Genomic DNA, 12209 nt, shown 5'->3' with positions numbered 1-12209 from the left:
CCTTAAGAGAATATGGATGGCAGGGTAAGAGTTGAATATGCTAAGATTGAATCAGTTTCTGTTTTGTATTGATAACCATTTTTAGGCCTCTAAAACTTTAAAATGATTTACAGTATTTCTAAGCTTTGAGAAGATTTCACAAAAATAAAATGGGGTTTTCAGAATCTAATTATACCTAATTTCCTAGAATCTTCCTTTTCCTTCATGGCTTCCATTTCTTAAAAGTAAATATTAAAACTATTTTCTTTTGAGTAACTTTTTCAATATAGTAAAGACCAATGGAAGGCTTTTCACAACTTTATTTGCTAGGATTTTAAACAAACTAATTTATCCACACAAATCCTGCTGAAAATTGAATATGTACAAAGGGAGAAGGAGTTACCTCCTCAATTGAAGAATTTTTTCAGAATAAGGCCGTTAACAGGAAGAGAATCTCTCTTTCCTGATAAATCTTGCAACATGAATGTAGAAGGGCCTATCTTCTCGCTGATTTAGAATGGTCCAAGTCACATTTTCTGAAACTTAGTGTGTTTTCCTTTTTCTTCATGGGATTTGTCCCACTCCAAAACTAGATCACCAACTTGTAAATGTTTTGAAATGGTTGAAGTTGCATCAAAAGATGACTTAATAATCTATTGATGTTTTGAATGTATAATTCAGGGTTTCTCCCTTTCTTCCTCTAGTTTCAAGATCTGATCATGTCTCACTTGGATAGAAGATGAGGGAGTTTCTTCAATAAACTGCACTAAGGCTAGTGATGGAAGTACTAAATTTGTTGGCATAACAGCTTCCTTTCCATACACTAGATTAAATGGAGAAGTGCCTATTGAAGCCTTCTGTGTTACTTGGTCAGCCCATAGTGCAAATGTCAAAGACTTGTGCCAGTTTTTATGATTCTACTCGATAGTTCTCTTAATGATTTTGATGAGATTTTCATTGGTAGATTCTGCTAAACCATTACCCTGAGGGTAGTAGTTTGCAGAATATCTCAACTTAAATCCCCTTTTGATTGCAAAGTCAAATATAGAATTACTAGAGAAGTAAGATGCATTATCAAAAATAAGGGCATTTGGGACACCAAACCTAGTAATGATGAACTGATCTATGAATTCAATAATTGCCTCAGAGTTTGTTGTCTTTAAAGGAATTGCTTCAACCCACTTGGTAAAGTAATCAGTGGCTGCGAGGATATACCTATGTTGTTTGGATGAATGTGGCATGATTTCTCCAATGATATCCAATCCCCATTGTTCAAAAGGACGTTCAATGTTGACTGGTTGCAAAGGGAAAGCTGGCTTCCTTTGTCTTCCACTATTAGTTTGACAACTTTGGCATTTCCTTACATATTCATGAGTATCTCTGAACAAGGTGGGCTAGTAATACCCAGCACGAATGATTTTGTGGGCTGTTGTATCAGCTCCAAAATGTCCTCCTGCTGGTCTATCATGTAACTCCTGCAAGACATTTTGTGCTTCAGGTTTTTCTAAGCATCTTAACAAAATTGAATCATAATTCTATCTAAACAATACATCATCTACAATTATGAAGTTTTTTGCTTTCATTCTTATAGCACGTTTGTTTTTATAGGAAAGATTAGAAGGAACGTATCCATTTTTTAAATAGAAAATTAGATCTGCATATTGGGATTCAAGATTAGAGGTACTTATCTGATTAATTTCCTCAGTATCTTTTGTACCTTCAGGTTCCTGAATGTTAGAAGCTCCTGCCAACAACCTGCAAAAACCTTGGCCTTTGACAATCTTTGCTGGTTTTATTTCCAAATCATATTCTTGCAGGGCTGTGACCCAGTTTGCTTTCTTTTCTCCTAATTCCCTTTGAACTAGTAATTGTCTTACTGTTGAAAAAGGGACTATAACTTTTGTGTGAGCTTTTAAGAGAAAGGGTCTATAGTGTTTGATGGCTTTATATACAACAAAAGCTTGTTTTTCAACTTCCGAGTAATTAAGTTCAGCACCTTGAAGGTTTGAACTATAAAATGAGATTGGTGCTTCTAAGTTTTGATCGTTAATTTGTGTGAGTACTGGTGCATAAGACGAATGAGATGCAAAAGTATATAAGATGAAATGATTTGAAAAATTAGGGGTACTTAAAGCAGGGGCATTTATGTTTGTTTGTTTGATAGAATCAAATGCCTCTTTTTCTACAGGCCCCCATTTAAACACTGAATTTTTCTTAATCATGGTTTGTAATGGTAAAACAATCTGTGAAAAATCTGGTACAAATCTTTTTACAAAGTTGATTTGACCTAAAAATGACTGCATGGATTTTTTATTATGAGGAAATGGAATATCAGAAATCTCTTTGATTCTATCTGGATCAATATAAATTCCATCTTTTGAAACAATGAAGCCCAAGAGTTTACCTTGGTCAAGAGCGAAAAAGGATTTCTTAGGATTGAGTGAAATACCATACCTTTTGCAACGTTCAAAGATTTGTTTTAGATCATGCAAATGACTTGATCTTTTCTTAGAGAATACAATAATATCATCTAAATAGACAACTACTGATTTATTGATCAGTCCTTTGAATGCTATGTCCATCGCTCTTTGGAACGTGGCTCCAGCATTGATTAACCCGAAAGGAATTTTTTGGTAGGCATAAGTTCCCCACTTAGTTCTGAAAATTGTCTTAAGTCTGTCATCAGGGTGTACCAAAATTTGGTTATACCCTGAAAAACCATCTAAGAAGGACATCAGTTCAGAACCAACTACTGAATGTAGAGTTTGCTCCATTGTTGGGATATGGAAGTTATCCTTTTGACTTGCTTTGTTAAGATTTCTAAAATCAATACAGATTTTGATGTCACCATTTTTCTTCCTAACTAGCACCATATTGGACACCCAATTTGAATGTCTGACATGAAAGATTATCTTAGCTTTCAAGAGTTTATTTAATTCAGCTTTTATTTGACTTTCTAAGTTAGGATGAATCTTCCTTAATTTCTGTTGTACTGGTTTTTGTTCAGAAAGCATTGGAATCGTATGTTGTATGATAGACGTATCATATGTTTTCAAATCATCATATTTCCAAGCGAAGACATTTTTATATTTATGCAATAATCTAATGAATGCAATTCTTTCTTTTGAAGAAAGTCCTAATCCCAAATTGATGTTTTGTGGATTGTCCTCAGTACCAAGGTTTATTAATTCAAATCTCAAAGTTGAACTTTGGAGCTTTGAATTAGTAACCTGTTTAAACTTGTTTTTGATGTCATAAAGATCTTCAAGCTTGACCACTAGTCTAGGCATTGAGTTTTCTTCAAGATTTTCCTTCATTTGAAGGTCATGGTCACTTTCAATAATTTGATCATCGTAGGACTCGTCAAAAGTTAAGAAATTTAAAATGTCTTCATCATGATTGAACACTCGCCGGTTAGTGACATTATCAGGAATTGATGGCCTAAAAATTAATTCTACTGAGAATCTATCGAGACTGTAATCTTCATATGGAAGGAGCTTAGAAGCAACATTAGCTAGCAAATCTGCTGCTACATTCTAGGATCTAGGGATGGGAGAAATATTAAATGCCAAAAATTGAGATATTAGGTCTTGTACCAAGGATTGATAGTGTTTAAGGTGACTAGAAAGGCAATGAATAGCATTTCTGATTTGTCTTATAACAATCTCTGAATCACCGAACACTTTCAAATATTGAAATTTAAGACCAATAGCTTTATAAAGTCCTTGAATCAAGGCTTCATATTCAGTCGTATTGTTTGTGCATTCAACTTCCAGCCTGCATGATAACATGGTCTTTTCTCTCTCGAGACTAACTAAAATACATCCCGCTCCTGCACCTTCACTAGATTTAGACCCATCAAAATATAATGACCAAAACAAAGATTTATCTACAGTTTTATTTACAGTTTCCTCGGCAATTTTAACACATCTTGATGTATCTGTTTGAGAAAAAATTTCAATTTCAGATGTGAAATTATTAATTGAGAAGGGTGATGGTTGAACAGTAAAATTGCCAGAGAATGATTCAGATGAGTAATTCCCCAAAATGTTATTATTTAATGTTATTGGTTGATTTTCTTGTTCAAACTAATAGTATGAGTCATATGTTTCTCTCAATCGATCTTTATTTGATTTGGCTTTCCTTTATAAGGTAACCACATATGAGACCAATCGGTGGAAATATAACCATGAAGTTTCTCAGACCAGTCTCTACTCAAAATCAAACCATAGAATTCAGGTATATTAGCGATTAAAATATCAATTCTCTGAACCACTCTTGGATCAGCTGATAACCTGATAATAACTGAGTTGATTTCTCCTAAAACCTGGACCTTAGTTTTATCCAACTGAACAATATGAATTGTAGACTTTTGGGGTTCTATATTCAGTTTGGAACAAACCAAAGCTGGCATTATATTCGAAGAAGCCCCTGAGTCAATCAAACAATTGTGTAGATTTCTATTATAGATCTCGTAGGTGAAGAGAAAAGGAGGAGTATGGGAATTTGATCTATCTCCAATTAAAACAGCATCAGTAGCTTCTACTCTACCAGGAGGTGGTTTACCTGATTCATTGGCAGCTTTGGACAATACAGCATTAGGAAGAGGAGAAGATGGTACTGCATCTAACTCCTTAAGTGGTAACTTTTGTTGGTGTTTGAGTTTACTGAGTTCAAAAATGGTAATATTTGCTTTTTTTTTCTTCATGTCTTCAATAATGTTGTAGTCCATAGAGTCTGTAACCACTAATGTTTTAGATGTTGTAGGTGGATTTGAAACAGATGGTTGATTTTGAGAAGGTGGGGTTGGATATTTCTTTGTGGGAGTTTTCTCTTTTGTAGGAGTACCCATGTTTCTTTTCCTTTGATTTATTTGAACAGGTTCGGAAGTACCTTTACTCCTGGTAGTAACTGGGAAAGCTTCTTGTTCATTTTCTGTATCAGAATTAGGTAAAATGAAATCCCACATCCCATGGCATTCAACAGTTACTTCTTCTTCAGTTTCTTCTGATGATAAGATAGTCTCCTCTTCTTCATCTTCTTCCGAATGTGAGTCTGCATTGGATATAGCATTTGGTGGCTTTGATTTAGGTTTCTTAAAGTTCCTAAATGGCCTTTTTGTTGAAGTTTCAGCTACCTGCTTTTTGCTTTCAACCATTTCATTTGACATAGTTTGGAGAACTTTTTGAAAACCCTCCATATCATATGGATCTTTAGCCATTTTCTTCTTTGAATCATCTTTGAAAGAAACCTTTTTAGATTTTCTGTCTTCAAGAGTAGCTTTCTTTTCCAAAGCGGTGATACGTTTTTCAACAGCAACTGTCTCTTTCATGTTTTCTGCTAGAGTAGGTTTTCCAGCTCTATCTACAAAGATAGATATGTTTGAAATTAAAGTTGTTATATACCATTCACTTCTAACTTGTTCGTTAGGTTTGGAGGCAGTTGGGATCTTATTCAAGAGTTTACTAAACCTAGAACTGAATTCTTTTATAGGTTATTTGGACTTTGTCCTAAGATTTGAAAGATCATTGATTAATGTTGCTACAGATCTGTCATCACCGTATTTAGTCAAGAATTGTTCTTGAAAAATATTCTAACTGGTAATGGATCCTAATGGTAAAGAAAAATACCAAGACCCAGCTGATCCTTGCAGGGTATAAGGGAAAAGCCTAACGATGACATCTTCCTCTGTAACACCCTTTAAATTGACTGATAACATAAAGTTGTTAATATGTTCGTCTTCTGGTATTTCTGTATCTGGATTAAATTTTGGCAACCATTTTTCGGGGTGTGCTGGCAATGGAGGCAAAGGTGCAGGCACAGTGACTGCACCAGGACTACTCCATGGATTTTGTACCATTGTGAAGATAGTAGATGATAATGCCGATGAAGTTCCAGATGGTTGGGAAAGGGCAGATGTTGAGATTCCAAAGAGTTGTGAAGCCGATGTTGAAGTTCCTATTCCCTGTTGAACAATAATTTGTAATGGAGGAGTGGATGGTTGACTTTGCAATGGAGAAGATGAAATGGAGGATGATGATGAGATTGTTTCACTATAAGATCCTTTAGTTGTTTTCCTTGCCCTTTTCCTTTTTGGCAAAGGTAAGTCAGTAGGTTCAATACCAATAGTGTAACTCCCGATCCAAGTTTTGATACAAAAATTGAGGACCCCTTCTAAATACATGAAAGGGTCTATAAATACTTTTTTTTTTTTTTTACAAAAACGGTTATGTTGATATATTGATTCTTGGCTGGAAAGCCTTAATTCAGATTACAATGGGGTGAGCAGAGATCAGATTTCTCATCTACCGGGCACCAAGTGGCTTCCCTTCTAATGAGCCTGCGACTTTTGCTAGCTGTAGTTCTTGTAGCTTTGTCTATCTTTCCTAAATTACAGATACAAACAAACTGCTTTAATAAGAGACAATAAAACATTTTAAACAGACGATTACGGGATGGGGTCCCAGCCTTCGTCTCCGTCTCTTAGAAGGACTCCAGGGGGGAGGAGAACTGCTTTGTTGGCTTCAGCATCAGCTTCTTTATTGTTGTCTCTCTTTATATGAAGAAACTCCAAATTCTGAAAGGTATTTGTCAGGAATATGATTCTGCTCAGAAGTCTTGATAATCTTAAATCTGAGGGAGAGGAATTATCCACCATAGCCTTTATAATGGACTGAGAGTCTCCAAAAATAGTTGCATCTTTGATACCCAAAGAGATGAGCAGCTTGAGACCCTGGAGCAGAGCCAGAGCTTCAGCTTGAATGCTGGAATTGAAACCCACTCCCCAAGCATATCTGGATTCGGTTCTGCCATCTGCGTTTTTAATAACACCACCTGCTCCGGAGCTGCCGGGGTTGCCTTTTGCAGCACCGTCGAAGAATAGAGTTTTTCTTGCCTTCTTTTTGCAAAGATCAACGAGCTCTGCAGCCTTGAGACGGATTTGCCAATGCTTAAGGATATGAGGGGGTCTGACTTTATCAACGAATTGGAGGCCCAAAGCATCGCCCCAAGCAGCGTCTTGATCGCTAAGATCTGCTCTGTCTAGCTGGTCTCCCAAACATTCTTTCAAATGACTTTTGATTTTTACCCAGATTATCCTGGAGTCACTCATTTTTCCATTGAAGATCCTATGGTTTCTTTCCAGCCATATGTGCCAGCAGGTTAATTTAGGAATAGCGAGCCAGGCTTGTTTGATATGCAGGTTCTGAGATGAGCCACCTGGATACATGTGCGTCCATTTAGAGAACAAATCTGAGCAGTGAATAGGAGGGGCGAAGTCAGAGTTTAAAGGCTTTAACACTTCCTTCCATAGATCAGCTACAAGAGAACATCATGTGAGTGCCAGTTTCTTCGTAGTCTTCACACAGTGAGCAGCGAGAGGGTCCAATAATGCCTCTTTTACGAAGCCTGTCCTCAGTCAATATCTTGTGATGGCAGAGGAGCCAGCAAAAGATGTCTATCTTGGGAAACGTTGACTGAGACCAGATCCCCTGCCAGGGCTTCGGATCTGGCGGCACATTCGGTTTCTGAGAGAGATGGTTATAACCTTGTGAGACTGTGTAATTGCTCGGGACCGAACCCCATCCCCTCGTGTCTGCTTTCCTGGTATTCAATGGGGCTTTGCCTTTTAGGTGAATGAGGAGGGTGGCGTATTCGTTGGATAGATGCGATGGCACCTCCAGATTTCTCCATCTCTGCCAGTTGTTGTTCTCCCACTGCGATAGATCCCACAGCATTTTAACGCCTGCTCTATCCAACCATTCTTTTAACTGGATCAGGGATCGATCCTCAGCAAGGGGGTCGCAGCTCATAATGCGATCCTCCCAAATATTAATGTGCTTTCCGTTTCCAGGTATCCAATGCACATGTTGTTTAATTAAGACAGAGGCTTTCTCGCACAGCTTATGTATCATAGTTCCAGTGGAGGTAATAGGATTGTCCAGGCAGCGTGCTCTCTGCCCACGGAAGTATTTTTTCCAAAGCGCAAGCTGAGCCCAACCCGGGTTTGGAGCAATTATCCTCCATAACAGCTTTGCGCCCAATGCTATATTTTGTTTACTGATATTCTTAAAATGCAGCCCGCCTTCCATTCTGGGCAAGGAGATTGTGTCCCAGCTTATTAATGGAATTCTCTTCTCATTTGCTTTTCCACCTTTCCAAAAGAAGTTTCTAATATACTCCTCCATTTTCCTCGTGATGCCAATAGGAGCCATCATCACTGTAGCCTGGTAAATGGGAAGGCTATTCAGAACAGCTTTTATAAGCACTGTCTTACCTGCTAGATTGAGCCAGTTGAATCCCCAGGAACGAATTTTAGACTTGAATTTTTCCATCAGAGGCAGCCAATCTCTGCTGAGGGCTCTTTTTTGGAAGACAGGGAGGCCCAGATACTTGAAGGATGACCAAGTAAAAGAGGCTGCAAAACCAAAACAGTTAGATATGGCTTGAATCGATCTGATCGTTGCATTCTAGCAGTAAATGTGGCATTTGCCTTTGTTGAGGCTGCTTCCTGAATCTTCGCAGTAGGCATCCACCACTTCTTTGAATCTTACAGCCAAGGGTAAGGAGGCAGCACCCAGCAGGAGAGAGTCATCCGCAAACAGTGCATGATTTATGCTTTTAACACCTCTTGCTATGTTTAGTCCCAATATTTCTTGGTCAGTCTGCTTTTTATTCAAGAGGAAGCTGAGGACAGAGGCTTGGAGGACAAAGAGCAAGGGGGATAGGGGACACCCTTGCCTCAGCCCTCTAGAGGCTTTGAAAAAGTCAGCGGCCCTCCCATTCACCAAAGGGGCGATCCATGGCTCACTGATACATGCCTTGATCCAACTGATGAATTTGGCCCCAAACCCAAACTTATGCAAAACATCAAACAGAAATCTGTGTCTCACCCTGTCAAAGGCGCTTTCCAGGTCTAATTTGACAACCATTCCTTTCTCTTTCCGGGTCAAGCTTGAGTGAATCGCCTCTTGGACCAGGATATAATTATCCACTATCTGTCTTCCTTGAATAAAACCTCCCTGATTCTCTGGAATAATGGAAGGAAGAATAGTTTTCAGCCTGTTGGCAATCATTTTTGTTATCAATTTGTAGCCTATGTTGCAAAGGGAGATGGGGCGGAATCTGGAGAAGGTGTTGGCTCCTTTTTCCTTAGGGATAAGGGCCAAGAAAGCCAAATTGGTGCTACCCCCTAATTTCTGACAAGCTTGATATTTCTGGATCATTCTACACAAGTCTTTTTCCACAATCTGCCAACAATTCTGCAGGAATCTGGCAATGAAGCCATCTGGGCCAGGGGCCTTGTCAGGCTCCATGGCAAAAAGAGCGATTTTGATTTCTTCGTTGGTGACTTCTGCTTCCAAGGACTGGTTCTTTCTAGCCAATATCAGAGTGAGCACCTCATTGACTAAGGTGGAAGTCTGCCCCAGGGCCTCTTTCTCACTATACAGGTTTTTGAAATGGAGGAAGGCAGCATTTTTTATACTTTGCAGATCACTGTGATTGGTGTTCTCTACCTTAATTTCGGAGATGGAGTTGAAATTTTTCCGAGCTTGAGCTTGCTTGTGGAAGAAGGCAGAGTTTTTATCTCCTGCCTTGAGCCAAAGCCTCCGAGATTTGACCCTCCAATACTCTTCCTCGGCCGAACTTGCTTTGAGAAGCTTTTGCTGAAGATCTGCCTCCTTGTCAAGGACTTCTTTTGTGATCACTTCATTTTCCGATTTCAGATGGTGGTTCTCGAGGCATTCTTGAATCTTTTTCCTTTCCACTGTTGGGTTAGGAAGGGATTTTGCCCAAGTTTTCAAGGCAGCTTTCACTCTCCTAAGCTTTTCTTCCCAAACAAAGAAGGCAGAGCCGTTGACAGGTTGCTTCCAAGTGTCTTTTACTAATTGCATAAAGGACTGTTCCTTGACCCAAAGGGAACTGAATTTAAAAGGAATGGGACCTTGATCCATGTGGGCCACAAGATCAAGTTTAATGGGTCTGTGGTCCGATACACTGCAAGGAAGAATATGCATTCTAGATTCTAAACCAAGAAGAAGAAAGGAACTTTGAACAAGAAATCTGTCTAACCTTGCAGCTATGTGACCCGGGCCGAGCCTTCTGTTGGTCCCGGTGTACTTTCCCAACGAAGGTTTGATGTCGATCATATCCCAATCCTGAAGTAAATCCTCCACCCATTCGCATGCCGGATCCCTTACTATGCTTCCTCCACGTTTTTCCGCTAGAGATAAAGTGAGGTTTAGATCTCCAGCAATGATGATATTTGCTAAATCTTCAGATTCTGCCAGTCCTCTGATGGAATCCCAACAGATCTTTTTCTCTCCTGCGCTAACTGGAATATACACATTAAAGAAACAGAGGGTCTCAATTGAGTCTGCATGTTTCAGCTTTATGAACAACCAATGTGGGTTGGCGAACTCTTTAACCTTTGAGAATTGTTTGCATTCTAGAGGGTGCCCAGGCCTCCTGAGGCCCCCCTGGCTAAGACTGCTTGTCCTTCACTTCTTTTCCATAAGTTTTTCCCGATATGGGGGAAGACCTTATCCTCCATTTTAGTCTCCTGGATTAGGAGTATGTCGGGAGAGTCGGATCATATCATACTTTTGGTGGCTTCTTCTTTTATTTTGCTTCCCATACCCCTACAATTCCAGGAGACGATCCTCATCACTTGCTTTTGGAGTGGGGAGCTCCTTTAGAGCTCTGGTGCTAGTTTCTAGTCATCTTCGGGGTTTTAGCCAAAAGTTTCTCAAGGGTAGGCTGGCTTCCTTGCAATTTGTCCTTGTAAGTCTCCTGCTCCTTTTTTTTGCGGGTTGTTTTTCGGCCTCTCAATGATCTTCTGGCCGAGGATTGCGAGCCTGCTATTTCACCTTCTTCTTCTGAATCCTCCTAGCTTTGCACTTCCTCAGCCTCTTCTGTAGGTATCTCTTCCATTCTGTCTACATTGTTTTCCACTTGCTTTGGCTCCGAGGGGGGCTCTTTGTGGGGAAATCCTTCATTCTGTATCTCTATTCCTTGAGAGTCCTCTGTTGCTGAGCTTAGCTGGATGAATTTATTGCCTTGTTCTTCCATGTGAGAAGTTTGAAGCCCAGAGCCTGTCTAGGGAGCTTTAGCATTGTTGTTTCTGGTTCTTGGGGCTTTGTTTTTGGTTCTTTTGACCTGCGTCCATCCTTCCCCCTTGCTTTTCTCTGCTTCACTGTTTTTTGGAAAGTCCCTAGCAAAATGGTCGTAGACATGGCACTTCCTGCACTTGAACGGAAGCTGCTCATAATCCAGTTTTTGAACATGTGACCAGCTTCCAACCCTAATCTTTATTGCCTCAGGCAGACCGACCTCAAGGTCAACTTCAACGCAGATTCTAGCACAGTCAAATTGATCTCTGCTGTTGGTGCGGTCAATGAATTTGCCTAGGGTATTTCCGATGTGTTTGAGGGATTCCCAGTTCCAGCAGTGCATTGGAAGATTGGGCAAACGAACCCACATAGGGACGACTGAGGGGACGTCAGCTGATGGATCAAAGTCAGGCGTCCACTTGTTAAGATACAGCCCCTGAGGGCCCATGAAATAGGGACCATTGCGGAATATCAGCTCCTTATCTTCTTTTTCAGCAAACTCAAACAGGAAGAAACCCTTCCCCAGAAAGTACGAGGTGACTCTGCTTTTAATGAGCGGCGCCCAGTTCCTAGCGACCCAACTCTCCCTGGTTTTGGGGGAGGGCCAGAGCCCAGTGAACTGTCCAACCAAAGCTTGCTCCGCTAAAGAAAGGGCGACCTGGATCGGCTTCTCAGGGGGAAGCGAGATCTCAGGGATGTCGTCCAAGCACTTTACAAATTTCGTAGCCTCTGCCATTTTCTTCTTTGGAAGAGAGTTCAGCAGGTTGAAAAAAGTCTTGACTTCAGAAGAAGGGGGCGAGGGGGACTCCATTGAGGCAGTCATGGCTCGATCTAATCGAGCTCACCCAAAACCAGCGATCATATCCCCCAGAACCGCTCAGAAGTAGCCCTAGGGAGGAGCAAAGGCCGATCCACCGATTAGAATGACGAACACCTCGCAGAGGAAGCGTCTCGCTAAAGAGGGAAGCCCTCCAAAATGGCCTCAGGGCCGAGGCGACGGCCTCAGGCGCAGGGTTATGCAGGTGATCCGATCAGCGCGAGCTCGAGCAACATTCGAAAGGGTCTATAAATACTTACTAACTAACTAACTATGAAATAAAAATGCTATGAGGTGGTATA

The 12209-nt window shown here is 40.3% G+C and overlaps 1 protein-coding gene across 1 annotated transcript; it reads right to left on the bottom strand.

Annotated features, from left to right (window-relative positions):
* Positions 1–7292: 7292 nt before the first annotated feature.
* LOC149218079 (uncharacterized) lies at positions 7293–11913 on the bottom strand. The gene is made up of 3 exons (XM_089386470.1): positions 11175–11913; positions 8789–10312; positions 7293–8395 (listed from the first exon to the last, which is right to left on the bottom strand). Exons 1-3 carry the CDS (start codon positions 11911–11913, stop codon positions 7293–7295), a joined length of 3366 nt encoding a protein of 1121 aa, XP_089242596.1.
* Positions 11914–12209: the final 296 nt, after the last annotated feature.

Source organism: Pinus tabuliformis, chromosome Q (genome assembly GCF_031772625.1).
Source record: "Pinus tabuliformis cultivar Carrire ecotype Pingquan chromosome Q, CPIR1, whole genome shotgun sequence".
NCBI lineage: Eukaryota > Viridiplantae > Streptophyta > Pinopsida > Pinales > Pinaceae > Pinus > Pinus tabuliformis.
This window is presented reverse-complemented; position numbering and strand designations above follow the sequence as displayed.

Excerpts from the sequence above, each read along its gene's own strand:
- LOC149218079 (XM_089386470.1), bottom strand. The coding sequence starts at position 11,913 with ATGACTGCCTCAATGGAGTCCCCCTCGCCCCCTTCTTCTGAAGTCAAG. Across the intron at positions 10,313-11,174 it reads TAGGGACTTTCCAAAAAACA|TTAGCGCAGGAGAGAAAAAG; the intron begins GTGAAGCAGAGA and ends TGTATATTCCAG. Across the intron at positions 8,396-8,788 it reads TTGGATCAAGGCATGTATCA|CCTCTTTTACTTGGTCATCC; the intron begins GTGAGCCATGGA and ends TTGGTTTTGCAG.